Consider the following 19343-nt stretch of genomic DNA (forward strand, 5'->3'; position numbering starts at 1 on the left):
CGTTATAATTTGGCAGTACGACTGTATGATGAATATCACACAGTTGTACACGATAGTCCGTTACAAATTTGAAAACGGAGTAAACATTAAAATGAATATATTCTTGTGTAAACATTGCCGCCAGCCTTGAAACATCTTGCTATGTTGCAATGTAAATTAAGTATACAAAATGTTTGCGCCAATGCGGGGAAAGATGCAAAGCTCAACCAAACAAAATAGAATAAAAACACAATAGGGGGGTTTTAGTTTTAAGAGTAATGGCAAAGGCCGTATTTATTAATAATAATAATAAATAATAATAATTGGTAAGACAGATTACCTGATTTGCACAATAGCGGGGGAGCGCGACTTCGTATCGAGCGATAGAAGGAACGAGAGTAAACCAACGATCAAAACATGAAGGAAGGTGGAGGCTTTGGCGCCATTCGCCACTCGTTGAAATCTGTTTACATTTATGTTGACAGATCTAAACGAGGTTAATCATTTACAAATTAATTATGCGTTAACCCATTGTTAACGTTACAAACAAATAATTACCAATGTAAATTAAACATGCCGCCCACCTTGCAACATATTGAGATGTTGTAACTAAAATACAATAATAAATACATTTTTTCAACTTTTTTTTATTCAATTTCAATTTAATTCAATTTTTTTTCTTTTATTTCTCAATTCATTTAATTTTTTTTTTCAAAAAACATTGTGTAACACTATATGTTACATATGCCCGACAATACCCACCCAAATATGGTGTAGTGGGCTATCGGCAACCCTGGCGTCGCTTGCACCCGATGAGTTACGACCCTGGCATAAACTTCCGGCCCGAGTACCAAGGCCACCCGACCAGGCCTATTAAAATCGGGATCTGCCAAAGGAAGACCTAAAAATGAGTCACGAATGCGCTCGGGGATTACCGCTGTAGGCGTAAGCGCATGGTCCAAATTGGTTACCACAGCCACAATTGAAATGGACTGACTCCGGTCATAGATCGAACTAACGGTCAGCCGACATATTTGGCTACCTTCGATTCTAGAAGTAGGGAGTCGAAGATTATGCACCAAAGAGGAACATATCTGACTCTGCCTACTACACGGGTCCAAAACCGCCCTCACAATAGTGGGTCGATCGGACGACATAATTTTGACTATCAAAGTCGGGGATAGGCAGATACCTGTTTGGAGGGACAACAAGCCGACCAATCCTATCTGCGAGGGGGGAGCGTTATCAGACGGACGACTATACGGACTGTTACGTGACCGATACCTATACTCGGTCCGCGGACGACGCTGACGATTATTAGTGGGTTTAACCACGGTCTTCGTGTCTTCATGAAGGAGGGTGTGGTGTTCTTCATTGCATACGGCACATTTTCTTTTGCTTCGGCAGTCCCTAGCTTGGTGGGATTTAGATAAACACCGTATGCAGTCATTGTATTTTAGGACAATGCGACGTCGCATGTCAACATTCATAACCCGGAAGTCACTACATCTATCCAGCGGGTGCATGCGATCACAAAGTCGACATTTATGTGAGGCCGCAGATGAAACCTTATGGGTTTCGGACCTTAAATTCTTTTCCGACTCCTCCAAATGAGGTGTGGCAACCGGAGCCGCAGATGGACCCGAAGATCCGGACTCGGTTTGTAATGTATCATTTTTGGGGGGTGAATCAAGAACCGGAGCCGCAGATGAATCCGTTGCTATGGATTCGGACTCGGTTTGCATCGGTTCAGCGAGGGCCGCAGATGAATCCGCTTTATCGGATTCGGACCCACGTTCTGAGATTTTTACAGCCGCGATCGGCTCAACAAGGGCTGCTTCCACTGCAGCTGACGACATTCCAGCTTGGGGATCGGTGGGACGAGGTTCATTATAATCAAAACCGTCATCAACATTCAAAAGTTCTTCTTCCGAATAGATTTTCACCGACATACTATATAATGAGAAGAGAACAATATTATTCGTTTGCGGGAGTGTGGTCGGTCAAAACGACCAACTTTGTAATGGGCCGTCTTACAACGCCGTTTTCCGTTCGAACGTCCGCGACTCTAACATGACCGTCGGTGCCCGGAAAAACATTTTCTATACGCCCTAATTTCCACGACGTTGGGGGAAGCTGATCATGACGAACAACGACTAGATCGCCAATCGCCATTTCTCTTTGGGGAAATTTCCACTTATATCTCATATGCAACTGCTTGAGATATTCATCTTTCCACCTTAAACTAAACTGGTGGGCAAGGGCCTGAACTTTCCTAAACCGATTAATTAGACTTAATGGTTGCTCTGTGATGAGAGGTTCAGGCGGGGCTAACAAGGGGGCACCAATCAAGAAGTGACCTGGCGTCAATGCAACGATTTCTCCTGGATTATCCGACATTGGACACAACGGCCGAGAATTAAGACAAGCTTCGATCCTAGCCAATACCGTGGCTAATTCTTCAAACGTGAATTTTAAATTTCGAGATTGCTTCCGAAAATGTAACTTGAAGCTCTTGACTCCAGCTTCCCATAACCCTCCCATGTGAGGGGCACCGGCAGGTATAAAATGCCATGATAGTCCCTGGTCTGATAAAGACGAGGAGGCGGAGTCAGCGCTTTTTTGGAGGAAATCTTTAAAATTTCTTTGAAGTTCACGCGATGCTCCAACAAAATTTGTTCCATTATCCGAAAAAATGGAATGGGGACAACCACGTCGAGCAATAAATCTATGTAACGCAGCCAAAAAATTAGCAGTCGACAAATCGGACACTGCTTCCAAATGAATTGCCTTTGTAGAGAAACATACAAAGACACATACATAGCCCTTTGTTATTTTACAAGACCGACCTAGATACGATTTTACATCAAACGGACCTGCGAAATCCACACCAGTGTTTGTAAAAGGTCGATTAAGAGTTGTTCTCTCAGGGGGAAGGGCAGCCATAAATTGACTGCAAGCACGTTTCTTCAACAGAAGGCACACTTTACAGCGACGAACAACCAGCCGAACCAAACTTTTCATACGCGGAATCCAATATTCCAACCTCAAAGTTCGCATCATTAACTGGATATCACCATGGACAGATTTTTGGTGGGTATATTCTACCAACCGTAGAGCAAAGGCACTCCTATAGGGGACAATTATAGGATTACGTTCCGAAGGTGCAAGTGTGGGCGAATTTACCAGTCTACCATTCATTCGCATGACACCATTGTCATCTAGGAAAGGATTGAGAGGAGCCAACAAACTCTTACTATCTAACGCCTTCTTGTCTAACAGATTCTTATAATCGCTGACGAAATATATTTTTTGAGCCGTAATTGCACAATAATTACGTGCGTCAATAATCTCTGCCGAGGAAATGCGTCTAGTGGGATAGTAGTAATGGTTTCTATACCGGGGATGTGTTTGACGAATAAATCGAAAGGCGTATACAATGAAGTGAAGAGCTCTACGCAAACAAGAAAAGTCTTCCAAAATCTCTTTAAATGTCGACGGAAAGAAAGCAAAGTGACATTTAACGGGGCGCATTTCCATTGCAGTACTAATCGGAGCCAGATCACGAATAGACCATTCCGATTTAGTTTTACCTAGCCAACTAGGACCGTTCCACCATAGGGGGGAGGCTGACAATTCTATCGGAGACAATCCTCGACTTCCTAAATCAGCAGGATTATCTTCAGATTTAACATGGTACCAATTATAATTGCCAACATTTTCTTGGATTCGACACACCCTATTGGCTACAAAGGTCGTCCAAGTAGAGGGGGTTCTCTTCAACCAGGCAAGAACTATAGTCGAATCTGTCCAACAATAAATTTGATTAAATTCCAGATCTATTTCCCGCACAATAGTTTTCAATAGGTCTGATGCTAAAACTGCTCCACAAAGTTCCAAGCGAGGAAGCGAAATTGATTTCAAAGGGGCAACTTTCGTTTTGCACGACAGCAAATTAACGAAGATTTTTCCATCGGGGGACTCGACACGTATATATACTACCCCCGCGTATGCCTTTTCCGAGGCATCGGAAAAGACATGAAGCTCAACAGAAAATCCTGGAACATATTGAACCCATCTAGGTATCCTAATCGAGTTAACATGCGGATATGTTTCGACAAAACTTCTCCATTCAGCCTCAGTAGCTGCCAGAAGTTGATCATCCCAACCAATGTTGTCCAGCCAAATCTTCTGCATTATCATTTTCGCCCTAACAATCACAGGGGCCAACCAACCGACAGGGTCAAACAATTTCGCGATTGCCGAAAGAACTTCCCTTTTAGTGAAGTGTTTATTGACAATAGGACTCACTTCGAAGAAGAAACAATCTAAACGCGCATTCCACCTAATACCCAGGGGTTTAGAACTACTAGCTTCTACAAACGATAAAAGCTGAGCATCTACCAAATGCTCAGGGGGGAAGCAATCCAAAATAGCTCTATTATTCGCTGTCCATTTTCGCAGCTCGAACTTTGCCGACGATAGTGCCCTAATCAACTGGTCCCTAGCTGCCAATGCAGTCTCGATGTCATGAGCTCCTGCCAAAACGTCATCAACGTACATACATTTTCGCAATATATGCGCCGCGAGGGGAAACTCTGACTCAGTATCATCGGCCAGTTGAAGAAGCGTTCTAATCGCTAAATATGGTGCACAATTTACACCGAACGTCACTGTCTGTAGTTCGTAGTCTAGGACCTGTTTTGTTGTTGAATTCCGATGCAAAATTCTCTGAAGGGGCGAATGCTTTGAATCTACACGAACTTGCCTATACATTTGAGTAATGTCCGAGTTAAACACGAATTTGAAGATACGCCAACGGAGGATCAAAAGAACTAAATCTTGTTGTAACGTTGGACCTATGTGCAATATGTCGTTAAGACTCTGCCCATTCGACGTTTTATTTGAGGCATTAAACACTACTCTAAGTTTCGTGGTCTGTTTTGCTAGGTTTATGACGGGGTGATGTGGTAGATAACACGAAAGGACATCCATAGAAGTATTTGCGGGTACCGGCCTCATGTGGTCAAGTTCCAAATATTCCGATAATACCTGGTCGTAAACTAGTTTTAATTCAGGCTTTTTCAATAAAGAATTCTCATTCCGATAATATTGTTTGAGGACGTTCGCGCGAGAATCTCCCAAATACCCGATAGCGCTATTCTCAGATTTAAGTGGCAGCGTAACTATATACCTACCCTCTGAGTCCCTACGAGTAGTCCGGACGTAATTCTCCTCACAAAAACGGTCCGATGGAGATAATATTTTGCGTTTAGGAGGCTCTTCGATTTCCCAGAATCGCAAAAGGGTCTGCTGGATTTTGTCTTCTTCTGCTACATCGACAGTAGTGGCAAATGTTCGAACTTGTGTGGCTGGGACAGGACCCGTAACAAGCCAACCAAATACAGTATTTTGAGCAAGCAATGCTCCAGACAAAATGGGACGACAACCATCTAACAATATTTTTGGATAAAGATCAGCACCTAACAGCAGATCGACGGGACGAGATTCAAAAAGGTTAACATCTGCCAAGCGAAGATCGGGAATTTGTGACCTTAAGTCGGAATTAACCACAAACGAGGGAAGATTTCCAGAAATGGCACGCAAAACTAAAACGTTGGTTTCCAATTTCAGCGAAGGGTCGAAAGGACTGCTAATTTTTATACGACAAGCTTTATTAGCAGTGGCCGAGAGTGAACAACTAACTCCCGAAATTACAGCATTCGTAGAACGCGCAGGAAGCTTCAAACGAGTTTGGAGTCTCTCTGAAATGAAAGAGGACTCGGAAGCAGGATCTATTAACGCCCTGGCAGGAAAAGAAACACCTAGATGAACAATATTCACCATTGCGGTACCTAAGAGTACAGCCTTGTTCTGCGCGGCATGAAATACTTGTCGGGGCAAGCAACCGGCGGATGTGCCTGGCGCGCAATTTTCTGAATTAGGGGGGACAGTCGAAGGCGTAGCACTCGAATTTCTGGGGGCATTGCTAGTAACAGTGGAAGTTCGATTTGAATTACTAGAGGTAATATCATCCCGATGCAACAACGTATGGTGGGACTTGTTACACTTCGAACACCGACGTTTGCTATCACAATTCTTAACTTCGTGATCGTTCCTAAGACAGTTGATACAAAGATGATGACGTTTCATTACTTTGTATCGATCAGCAGGTGTGAAACTCTTAAAGCGAGGACAGTCATACAATTTATGACGCTGATTTTGACAAATTAAACAATTTGAACTTTTCGAAGCGCGGGGAGAACGCGGTGGCTCTGGAATTCTGATATTTGAATGATGCGCTTGAACTTTACTATTATTTGACCGCTTAGACTGATCTGTAGCACGCATATCATGGAGGCACATGAGCGTACGTATGCGCTCAGTGAGGAAGGCATCCAAGTCCTTCCAGGACGAAAGAGAAGATTTATCCTTAACACTCTGCTCCCAAAGAGTCTGAGTAATTTTTGGCAATCTCTGGAGACACAGAAATACTAATATCGGATCCCAATTTTCCGTATTGACATCATACACGGACATCGAAGACAGGCATCCATTGATACCACGTTGGATCGACTTTAATCCCGAACTAGTCTCACTATAGAGGACCGGAATATCAAACAAAACTTTCAATTGGTTATGAACCAGTAGCCGAGGGTTATCATAAGTTTCAACTAGAGCCTTCCACGCGAGCTCGAAACTACGATTAATTAAGGGGAACTTCGATACAATCTCGCGAGCTTCACCAGAAGTCTTTCTAACCAGATGACAAAGTTTTTCAACGTCGGTAAGACGACCATTAACAATATATATAGCCGTAAACAAATCCCTAAATGTTGGCCATGAGTGGAAATCACCTTCAAATATGTCCGTATCGCACGGCGGTAGGGCAAGATTATGGACACAATCCAAATGAGAAACTTCCTCTGTAGTTCTAAAACTGGCACTATTATTTCTCACAATAGAGGAAAGCGGAGTTTGTATCTGCGAATGATTTTCGCGGGAAGCACGAGTCGAAGTACTCAAATTGTTGCCCGTAGCTTGCGAGTTTTGTATGGGCGACTTAGCTGAAGTCTCGCCCGGCGTTTCTATCAACGAAGCAACCGAACCACAAAGACTACCATTAATAGAGGAAGTACGATATTTTTTGAATTGCCCTAGCTTTCTATTAATTGCGGACTGGCAGTCGACATAGATTTGAAATGACGAATTGTATTTCTGATCAACCGCATCGATAACTTCTTTCGTCGTCTCTACTGACGACATCATATAATCACAGCACTTTTCAAATTTGTCCTGTGCTTGCGTCCAAAGTTTTTCTAATGCACTAAGATGAGACTGTAGCGCATGAATATCGAGCTGGTCATCACGCATCGTATTGAAACGAGCATTAAACTGGATGACCGCATCCGAAGTTCTAGTGAACATATCAATTGGGGTGAATGACATTGTGAATAAATTTCCCGAAATCTGTACTACAAAAAGCAAGAAGGGAACGACTAAAGCACGATTTGCTCAGATAATTTATACAAAATCCACGAATTACTGATTCTTCTTCGCACAATATACGAAGAAAACACAAAAGTTTGTACAAAAACTCCAAAAGTTTCAAAACATCAACCGAGTTTTTCCAAAGTTCAAGAAAAATACCGAAAAGCTTCCGAAAATCTAACAAAACCGCACTATAGGGCCAAAGAAATCGAAATTTTCCGAGAAATAAATGCCTTGAACCTCTCACACAATAGTGAAATATCAAAAAACCGGTCTAAAATCACCAAAATTGTAATCTCCGATGAGATATTTAGCAACCAAATGCAAATATACAATGAAAAATATGTGAAAATGTTCAAATAAATAATAAAAATTTCAAATATATATCCAAAAAATATCAATAAATAATAAAAAATTCGTTAAATTGTGTAAGTTTTCAAAAAAAACCGTATTTTCGCGCACAAACAATTCAAAATATTCAATTTTTTATTATTTTCTACCGAAAATATTGAGATTTTATTATTTTTATTTCCACAGTTAACCTACTATTTAGGCAATCAAACTACCAAATGTAGCGTATTCTCAAAAAATAAATTTTAAAAAATAAAAATTTTATTTAAAATCTCCAAAAGTAATTAAAATTTTGAAATTCCAAACGAAAAAAATCAATTTTAACACTTTTTATTTAAAAAAGTCGTATTGACCGATCGTAGGGTGTACGCGTTATTAATTTTTCAAAAACGTCGTTTTCTGACACCCAATTATCATTCAATAATAATCAAAAATAAAATTTGAAAAATTTTAATATTTTATGTTGGTTCCGTTTATCGAGGTTCACCTGTAAAATATGTTAAGTTGCGTTTATCGAGGGTCACCTGTAACACAACAGACAATACCAAACGTATGTATGTATGCGTGTGTGTGTAAAGCGGCTGACCGACTAAGCACAAATGATGACCGCTAACGCGCAACAACAACAAACAAACCAACGTAATTGAAGTAAGTGTATTTTATGGGGGTGATTTGTGAATAATTTTTTAAATCTTAAAAATGCAATTTTGCAAAAAATTTAACAATTTTAAAATTTCAATTATACCAATCGATGGGGAATTTTATGCACATTAAAATGATACCCCACAACAATATTTTATTTTCAACAAAGATACCAAAAAATACACTTTTTCTTCAATTATTTTGATTTTTCTTTATTTTCAATTTGCCGTCGGCAAAACAATATTTGCTAACTAGACGGAGGGGACGGGGTAAGCGACGCGTTGTAAGACGGCCACAAGGAATATCAACGACGCGATTGTTGTTGTTTTTACACAATTTGTTTTTTTCTTTTCTCTTCAAGAAAATTATTTATTTAAATTCACCGGCACTTTTTTCACTGTACGTACCTGATTGTTTTTGATAGAAACACGATGATGATGTTAAGGAGATGATGTGGTGGACTGTATAGATGGTGATGATGATGATATGCTTTGCAATTAGAAGAAAAAAAGAAGAAAACGATTACTTCTTTTACCAACAGCTCGTTCGTAATCCGGTACGAATGGACCAATGCTTGCGCCAATGCGGGGAAAGATGCAAAGCTCAACCAAACAAAATAGAATAAAAACACAATAGGGGGGTTTTAGTTTTAAGAGTAATGGCAAAGGCCGTATTTATTAATAATAATAATAAATAATAATAATTGGTAAGACAGATTACCTGATTTGCACAATAGCGGGGGAGCGCGACTTCGTATCGAGCGATAGAAGGAACGAGAGTAAACCAACGATCAAAACATGAAGGAAGGTGGAGGCTTTGGCGCCATTCGCCACTCGTTGAAATCTGTTTACATTTATGTTGACAGATCTAAACGAGGTTAATCATTTACAAATTAATTATGCGTTAACCCATTGTTAACGTTACAAACAAATAATTACCAATGTAAATTAAACACAAAAAATATAAATTGATTTTACAATTTTTCTTATAATTCATATTTTTATATTCATTTTTTTTTTAAATATTGAGCTCGGAGAGCAAGCGGCGCATTGCCGCGCAATAAATTAATAGACCGTCGGTCATAAGGCACGGGCAAGCTCTTCTGGCAAAAGTGTCCCAGCAAGAAATCACATTGGGCATGGACCCGACAAGACCCATCCAAAGATGGTAAGTTGGGCCCATGGGAATCCAGGGCTCGAGTATACCTGGGTCTTCATCACTTTAGGGTACACTTCGGCACCGAACACCACGGCTACTCGGGACGATTTAAAAAATTGCGGATCCGCTAACATCATACCTTGTTAGTGCTCCTTTAACGATTCCGAGGCAGATTGGTTTGGGGACAAACGATGGGTTAAATTTGTAACCCGAGCGGATACCAACAATCGTTGGGCGGAGTCGAAGGTCGAGACCAGTGTAAATTGGGCAAACCGGTCGGACCCGACTGGGGTGGTATTCAGTCGCAACGGCTTGACCAGCGAATTGCAGATTTGACTACTACCTGTATATGGGTCCAGCATTGCTCGGACTGGTATTATTTTTGTGTGGGAAACCAATTGAGTGACGATAGTTGGCCCTATTGTGATAATAGGTTGGATTGCCATGCTATGTAACGTAGTTTTTATTATTATTATTATTATTATTATTATTATTATTATTATTATTATTATTACTATTATTAATATTAATATTATTATTATTATTATTATTATTATTATTATTATTATTATTATTATTATTATTATTATTATTATTATTATTATTATTATTATTATTATTATTATTATTATTATTATTATTATTATTATTATTATTATTATTATTATTATCTTTATTATTATTGTTTTTATTGTTATTTTTTTGTTGGGAAAGTTGTTGGATGGAGCAGGTTGTGATGCTTGCCCTTGCATTGCTTGCAGCCTGGATCTTTGCGGCAATCACGAAGTAAGTGGTCCGAGTCCAAAAACAATTGGAACAGCACAAGTGCTTGACCACGGTTCGGATCTTCTTATCCAAACTGAGCCTCTTAAAACGCCCGCATTGCCGAAGATGGTGTTTTTGGTGACACCAACTACAGCGGCGCTTACTGGAACCCGTTGAGCTCGCAGTTGCTTTCGGCGTCGCCACTGGGTCTTTGCCGTCAGAGCGTCTATCTGAACCACCCGGTGTAATTCCTCGTCGAGGAGTGGTTGGCGCAGAAGACATCCCGGCCGTAGGCTGCATTGTTGCCTCAGGCTGAATAACAGCAGCACAAGGTGCGAGAGCAGGCTCATTATGAGTAGCGGCAGCAACAACATTGGTACCAGTGCAACAATTGGGAGCAAGTTCAATATCCGTAAGGGGAACCAAAACCATATCATCGACATCTCTTTCCTCATCCGACATGGGGACATCTTCTTCATAGTCAGGAAGAGTAGCGACCATCTTGTTTTGATTTTCCATGCTACGAGAAAAAAAATAAAGGAAACAAAAAAAGCGAGGAAACAAACATCTAGTTGGTCAAAGCGACATTTTCAGTTTTTACGTCGGCGACACGAACACGACCGTCTGTACCGGGAAAAACATTGATGATCCGACCTAATTTCCACGATGTTGTAGATAATTGTTCTTGTCGAATTACAACTAAATCGTCCGTTTGTATATCGCGCTGCGCAAATTTCCATTTATAGCGTTTATGGATACTTTTTAAATACTCTTCTTTCCACCGAAGGCAGAACTGTTGAGTAAGCGCCTTAAGTTTTCTATACCGATGGACGATACGCAAGGGAGATTCTTGTATTAATGGTTCCGGAGGGGATAAGATAGGAGATCCTACCAAGAAATGACCTGGAGTTAAAGCTAAATAACTATCCAGACTATCACTCATCGGACAAAGCGGTCGAGAATTTAAACAAGCGAGAACCGTAGAGAACTCTTCAAAAGTATATATAATGTTTATAGCGTGTTTTCGAAAATGTTTTTTTAAAACTTTTCACCGCAGCTTCCCAGAGGCCGCCCATATGTGGGGCACCAGCCGGGATGAACTTCCACGAAAGCTCTTGATACTGGTATGCGGAACATACCCGATCGCGACTTTCATGAACAAGTGATTTGAATTCACGCTCTAATTCTCGAGAAGCACCAACGAAATTGGTGCCATTGTCAGAAAAGACAGTCTTAGGACATCCGCGTCGCGAAATGAACCTGTGAAATGCTGCTAGAAATGTTGTCGTCGACAAATCAGAGGCAGCTTCTAAATGTATTGCTTTCGTAGAAAAGCAAACAAAAACACAAACATAACCTTTCGTAATTTTACAGCTGCGACCAGTAAAAGATTTAAGGTCAAAGGGACCAGCAAAAGTCGACACCTGTAGTGGCAAATGGTCGCGTTATAGTTGTTCGTTCCGGGGGAAGAGCAGCCATAATCTGAGTACAAGCTTTTTTCTTTTCTAAAATGCAAGGTTTACAATTACTAATTACTTTGCGAATGAGTGAAGTTAATCTGGGAATCCAGTATTCACTGCGAACAAGACGCAACATTAATTGATTTCCACCGTGAATGGAAATTAAATGCATTTTTTCAACAAGAAGACTAGCGAATTTACAGTGATAGTGAAGCAAAATAGGATGCCGTTCTGCGTATGAGAGAGTAGGTGATCAAACTAAACGGCCATTTAGCCTCATAACACCTGCATCATCCAGGAACGGATTCAAGGACAAAATCGAACTTTTTGAATTTAAGGACCTATTGTTAGATAAAGAACTATATTCTTCGGCAAAATACGCTTTTTGAGCCAAAACAATCAGCCTTAATTTAATATTTTTCAGTTCGAAGCTCGAAGGAGCTTGTCATTGAACAATATTTTTTTTTACCCGTAGAAGAGGGATGTATTTTGTAAAAAAACATAAAAATTAAAGAGACGACTCGTAAAGCCTTATCTAACGATGAAAATTTGTCTAAAACATCAACGAAATTTTCGAAGTAGGAAAATGACTTTTGACCGCACGAATTTCTACATCCATCAAGAGCGGACAAGTCACGTAACCTCCATTCAGAACTGTTTAAACGGAGCCAATGTGGTCCGTACCACCAAATTTGTGAAGAAGCCAATTCAGCGGGCGTAAGTCCGCGACTTCCCAAATCAGCAGGATTATCTTCTGACGATACATGATGCCAAACATTTTGACCAACGTTGTCCTGTATCTTGGAGACCCTATTCGCAACAAAGGTTGACCAAGTTGAAGGAATTTTCTTTAACCAAGATAGAACGATCGTAGAATCGGTCCAAAAGTAAGTTTTCGAAAATCTAATATCAATCTCAGCGACAATGGCTTTGAAGAGTACGGAGGCCAAAACCGCACCACACAATTCTAGACGTGGAAGAGAAATCGACTTGATAGGAGCTACTTTAGTTTTACAAGACAACAAATGTGTAGAAATGTCACCGTTGGAAGCAATATTACGAATGTATACCAACCCCGCATATGCCTTCTCTGAGGCATCAGAAAAAATATGAAGTTCGGCAGAGCAGTCTGGAACATAATTAACCCATCGCGGAATTTGAATGCAATTGACATTCTGATACGTCTCAACGAATTTCTGCCAAGCACCCTCTGTCGTAGACGGAAGAGAATCATCCCAATCGATGTGATCTAACCAAATGCTAGAACTAGAACAGGTCCTAACCACCCAATAGGATCAAACAATTTGGCAATAGTAGAAAGCACTTCTCGTTTAGTATATGTGGATTTTTTAGCAAGTTGTTTTAGATTGAAATAATATACATCTAATTGAGCATTCCAACGAATGCCGAGAGGCTTAGAACTGCTGGCTTCAACAAAATCTAAAAGTTTAGTGTCTATTAGGTGTTCAGCTGGAAGACCTTCTAGTATAGAACGGTCATTAGAAGTCCATTTCCGCAACTCAAATTTAGTTGAAGATATGACACGTATTAATTGGTCTCTAGAAAGATGCGCTGTTTCTAAGTTCCTGTCAGTACGTCGTCATCCCTGTCAGTACGTCGTTGACGTACATGCATTTCCGCAGGATATGCGCTGCAAGAGGAAATTCACCCTCGGTGTCATCTGCTAACTGCAACAAAGTACGAATAGCTAGATATGGAGCACAATTTACTCCAAAAGTCACCGTTTTCAACTCAAAATCTTGAATAGGCTGGTCGGGAGAATCCCAGAAAAGAATACGCTGAATTGAGCTGAATCTACTAAAATTTGGCGATACATTTGAGTAATGTCGCAATTAAATACATATTTGAAGACTCTCCATCTCAGTATGAGTAGAACTAGATCTATTTGAAGAGTCGGACCGACATAGAGCACATCATTCAAGCTTTTACCATTTGAAGTTTTATTAGATGCATTAAAAACCACCCGTAATTTGGTAGTTTGTTTCTCTGGATTAATAACGGCATGGTGAGGCAAATAGCAAACCGTAGAGTTTGCGGAAGGGATTGAAACTGATCTCATGTGATCTAAATCTATATATTCCCTAACCACCCCATCATATATTTGTTTAATATTTGCAGAAACTAGAAAAGCTTCCCGGTGTAGCAAAGAGTGATGTCTTCGATTACACTTAGCACAACTATGAGTGCTGCTACAATTTTTTACATCATGACCCCTGGAGAGGCAATTAATGCAACAATGATGACGTTTAACTATAGATAAATTATCTGAAATAGAACGATTTTGAACTCGGGACATGATCTTAAATGATGAGACTGCGATGGACATAACACACAAGTTTTTTCAGGAGACGGACGATTTGAATTGGCAGAATTAGTGGAACGAGAACTGGCAGCATTTGTAAAATGTGCCCGAACCTTTTTATTATCAACCTTCTTGGAATCAGCGATACCTTTGATATCTCTCAGGCAAGTTAATGTCTGAACTCTTTCCGTAAGAAAATTGTTCAGATCATTCCAAGATGATAGCGCTGACTTATTCTTGGCGCTTTGTTCCCACAGTGTAACTGTTTGTTGGGGAAGTCTTTGCAGACACAAAAATACCAAAATTGGATCCCAACCGTCGGTTGGCACGTCATAAATAACCATAGCGGAAACACAACTATTAATTGCACGCTGCAAATTTTTCAAACCTGAACTTAACTCATTTTCAAGAACTGGAAGATCGAATAGAACTTTTAGTTGATTATTTACCAAAATACGCACATTATCATATGCTTCTTTCAAAGCTTTCCAGGCTAAATTGAAACTTTTATGCATCAATGGGAACTTAGAGACTATATCTCGAGCTTCGCCACTTGTTTTCTTAAGAAGGTGGCACAATTTTTCAATTTCGCTCAAGCGAGAATTGTTAATATAGACAGCTGTGAAGAAATCCCTAAAGGTGGGCCACGAAAGAAAGTCACCACTGAACACATCTATGTCACACGGAGGCTAATTAAGGCTATGAGTCAAGCTATCATTAAGTGAAATGCCATCCATGTCCCTATGACTAGAGGATTTTTGTAAAGCTTCAGAGATCGAATAGACATCATCTACACGGGGTGTAGATGGTGGCTGATTGGCATTAGAATGAGGAACAGACGTTTTAGACTTATTTTTAATTTCATCTACTTTTCTATTGATGGCAGACAACACTTGCAGAAAAGCTTTATAAGCGACATCATACTTACTGTCAGCTGAAGTGATGTCCTCTGCACATGCGTCTTCCAATGTTTGCAAGTAATTTAAACATTTATCAATTAACTGTTTCACCTTACTCCAAAGTTCTTTTGCTTCACTTCCTTGAATCTCAAGCGAATAGATATCAAGGTCTTCATCCCGTAGGTCAGAAAAGTATGCAGAGAACTTGATCAGAGCGTCAGTTGCTCGGATGAAAAAGTCAAGAGGAGTAAGCGACATATTACAAAATTATTAAAAATCAAGAAAGCAAACAAAAATGACGAATGTCTAAAAATTTTTAGCAAAAAATGGAAACAAATTAGTTTGAAATTGAAAGGAAAAGCACTAATATGGGCTAACATATCAACAATATTTTTTCAAAATCTCAGATTTTTAGTAAATTTAACAATAAGAAGAACGTAAATCTTCGGAATTGTCAAAAAAACAATGCAAAAAAAGTATTAAAATTGCGAATATTATAAAAAATTCAACAACAATTTTTCTTAGTGTAGCGAAAATACACTAAAATTTAGCTCAGTGTATTGGAGCGAACACAAATTTTTATAAATTTTAGAAAAATCTCGTAGAAGAATTAAAAAATCCTGCAAAATAACCAAACTTTCACAAAAAATTAAGTTTTTTTTCTCAAAAATAGCAATTTTAGTTAAAAATGCCGATCATAGGGTGCACGGACTGTATGATGCACAATTAGCGACAAGCAGTTAACAAAAAATTGCGAAATAAATTTCCAAAAATTGAGAAAAATAACTTGTAAAATATTTTAATATATATTAATATATTATAAGATAATCGATAAATATTTTAAAATAATCGATAATACCGAATGTAGGGTGCACGAAAATTATTTAGTCGCAACACGCACCGAAATCTCCAAATTCGATATATATTTTTCCACAAAAATATTTATTAATTTTTTTTTAATATCGTATTTTATACTTTCAAAACGACCACTCGTACATTAGCGCTTGCTGTGTCTGCGTGCGTATGTATGTACCTACCAACGTAAGCAGCGATCGAGCATCAACTAGGCACGGCAGTGATGTGTGGTTGTTGTTATTTTTTATGACCGCTCAAGGTTAGACGAATGGTAGTTGAATTGTTATTGCACTTTATTCTTATTTTCTTTTGTTTCACTTTTGTTTTTTTTTTTTTTTGGAAATTGCAATACCAATCACTTTAATATTCTTCTTTTTAGAATAATAACAACACAGATCACTGGAATAGTGGTTGATGCGCTTTGTTGGTATTTTTATATTCGCGTAACGAAAATAGAAATAATTACGTACATACATATATTCGTATATGAATATTAAAAGCGAACAACAACACTGCGCGGCACTGTTTGGAGGACCGTAGGTAAAGCGATTTTTTTTGGTTTTCTTTTAAAATAAATATAACACTTCGCTCACTAAATTGCACTCTACGTACCTGTTTGTTATTTTTGTTGATGTTTAGATGAGGAAATGTTGTTTCAGTTCTGCGTATTGACGTAGTCAAACCTTTTGGAAAAAAAAGAGCAGAATTCCTTATTACTTATTGTTGCACTTATCCGGCTCGCAATGGACCAAATGTTTGCGTAGCAAAGGGGAAAAGTTGAAATAGCACCAAAAAATAAACAATATTTAGTATTTTGTCCAATAGAAATATTGGATAGTTTTATTTAATTGAATATTGTTGTAGAACAATATTCTTACCTTTTTTTAAATGTTGCTGAGAAGGCTCGTTGTTGTTAGGACGTAATCCAAAAAACGATTAAGTGTCAGAAAACAACGAGCAAGCGAAGATGTCACAAGTGGCGCTTATAGAAATGTCACTCGTTATAATTTGGCAGTACGACTGTATGATGAATATCACACAGTTGTACACGATAGTCCGTTACAAATTTGAAAACGGAGTAAACATTAAAATGAATATATTCTTGTGTAAACAATCGGTTCATACGAATTAGAAAATGTTGATTCCTTTATTGACCTCGGTGTTATCTTAGATCCTAAACTACGTTTTCATGTGTTAATAAAGCCAAGTCTTTATTAGGTTTCATAAAACGCTGGTCTAAAGAGTTCGATGATACATATGTCACCAAAAGATTGTTTGTAAGCTTAGTTCGCCCAGTTACTCATAATATTCCGTCTCATAGAACTCGTAATTTTGAACCGTTAAAATTATCTCTCGCATGAACTAATTTCGCAATCAGGAACCCATTGAGATCCTTATGTGTTATCTACAATATACTATGTAATAGTATTTGTTTAAGTATTTCGTTGAAATCTATTAAAAGATCTATTCTCCACATGTGATTGTATATATTCACTTACCTATTTTTATACCCTCCACCATACTATGGAGGGTATATTAACTTTGTCATTCCGTTTGTAACTAATCGAAATACTCATGTCAGACCCAACAAAGTACATATAATCTTGATCAGCGTAAAATTCTAAGTCGATTTAGCCATTTCCGTCTGTCTGTTGTAATCAGCGTGTTTTTCGAACGAATTGAGATAGAAGGCTAAAATTTTGCACATATGTTTATTTTTACAGTAGGCAGTAAGTTCGTAAATGGGCCATGTAGGTCCACGTTTTCATATATCCCCCACATAACGGTACCTCCCTATATTTGGTATGTTGATGATTTTAGCGACATTATTAACCGGAATTGTTAAAAATTTGGTATTTGAAGTTCGTAATGGATACTACAGTCTGTGACAGAAAATTGTCTATGCTGGTCCAGGTTTTCGTATAAGCCCTATATATCAGTACCTCTTTATATTCGGTATTTTGACGATTTTAAGTACAATACTCACCGAAATTGTTTGAGATGTCATATTTCAAGTTCGTAATAGAAGCTTCAAATTATCTATGCAGGTCCAGGTCTTCGTATAGCTCCGATATAACGGCACCTCCCTATATACGATATTTTGATGATTTTAGCTACATTATTCACCGTTTATTTCAAGTTTCGAATTTGAATATGGTAATGAGTTATGACAAACAATGCCTATATAGGTCCACGTCGTATATACACAAATATAACGGCTATATTCGTTATTTTTAAAATGTTTAGAGAATTTTTTAAGGATTTTATTTCCAAATTCTTTACAAATGGTGGAGGGCATCCAAAGTTCGGCCCGGCCGAACTTACTGCTTTAAACTTGTTTATTTTAAAAAGCTCATTTTTGCGGCACCTTTTCTACATCTCCCTTTGCAGAATCAGTAGACCCAGAATCTTTAATTTCATTTTTACGGCACCTAGTCTACAATCCCCTCTGCGGAAACAATAGACACCAGCCTTTGAATAGTAGTCTTTGTTTAATATATTATTTTCACTGTTATATTTGTATATGAATTGCACTGTTATATTTGTATATGTTGCTTCAATTTCTTTCTCTTAGTGGCACCACTAACCCACCATTTCCGGTCTTTTGTGTATACGCGGTCCCTACGTATGGGGTGGTCGCCCCCTCGGTCGACAGGGGTGGGAGTGAGAGGCGTGGGAACGAACGAAAAAAAATAAATAAATATATAACGTGTTTGGTGTATCAAATAGATGAAAATGGCCGAAAATGTATATGAAACCGATTTCAATATAATTTAGCAAACACATTTTTTGACAAATTTTATCACACATATCTGTAATCGATCAATATATATGTGCATATAAAAGCTGGTAATTAATTGATTAATTAAAAACTATTCCTATGTCAAATCCAAAAAATACAACTCGTGGTTTCCCAACCGATTTTAAGGATCTTTCCAGTTTTTGAAAGCTTATAATGTTACAATTCTGGTTTGTAACGAGTGTGAGTTTGGTTGTTATGGGTCAATTCGAAAATTGATTTTAGGAGTTTCATATTCATACGTGCATAACTTCTATTTCTATAAACGGATTTCCACTATTTTTTTCCTTTGAACAAATCAAATAATTTTGAAATCGGTTAACATATAAAAAATTTACAGTGTTTTGAGTGTGATAAAAGTGCACCAAAGGCCAGGAAAACGATTTTCTTCGTTTGCCTTTTATGAACTTCGCAGTCAGTACTGCGAGTTAAAGACCACCAGTAGTCAGAAAGGATGCTGATTTTGTTTTTTTATGCATCGTTGTTGAACTTTAATATTTCTTGAAAATCTGTCCAAATGAAAATGCAGATGGTGCAATTTGATAGACATTTTGCTACCCATTTCATGGTGGGCTTACAGCATATTGTTCTCTATTGAGTCTGGCAACTCTGTTTCGATT

The 19343-nt window shown here is 38.6% G+C and overlaps 1 protein-coding gene across 1 annotated transcript; it reads right to left on the reverse strand.

Annotated features, from left to right (window-relative positions):
* Window positions 1-292: 292 nt before the first annotated feature.
* On the reverse strand, window positions 293-9102 carry LOC131805987 (uncharacterized). The gene is made up of 2 exons (XM_059129827.1): window positions 8871-9102; window positions 293-1932 (listed from the first exon to the last, which is right to left on the reverse strand). Exon 2 carries the CDS (start codon window positions 1929-1931, stop codon window positions 711-713), a length of 1221 nt encoding a protein of 406 aa, XP_058985810.1. The 5' UTR covers window position 1932; window positions 8871-9102; the 3' UTR covers window positions 293-710.
* Window positions 9103-19343: the final 10241 nt, after the last annotated feature.

Source organism: Musca domestica, unplaced genomic scaffold, assembly GCF_030504385.1.
Source record: "Musca domestica strain aabys unplaced genomic scaffold, Musca_domestica.polishedcontigs.V.1.1 11, whole genome shotgun sequence".
Classification (NCBI taxonomy): domain Eukaryota; kingdom Metazoa; phylum Arthropoda; class Insecta; order Diptera; family Muscidae; genus Musca; species Musca domestica.

Excerpts from the sequence above, each read along its gene's own strand:
- LOC131805987 (XM_059129827.1), bottom strand. The coding sequence starts at position 1,931 with ATGTCGGTGAAAATCTATTCGGAAGAAGAACTTTTGAATGTTGATGAC.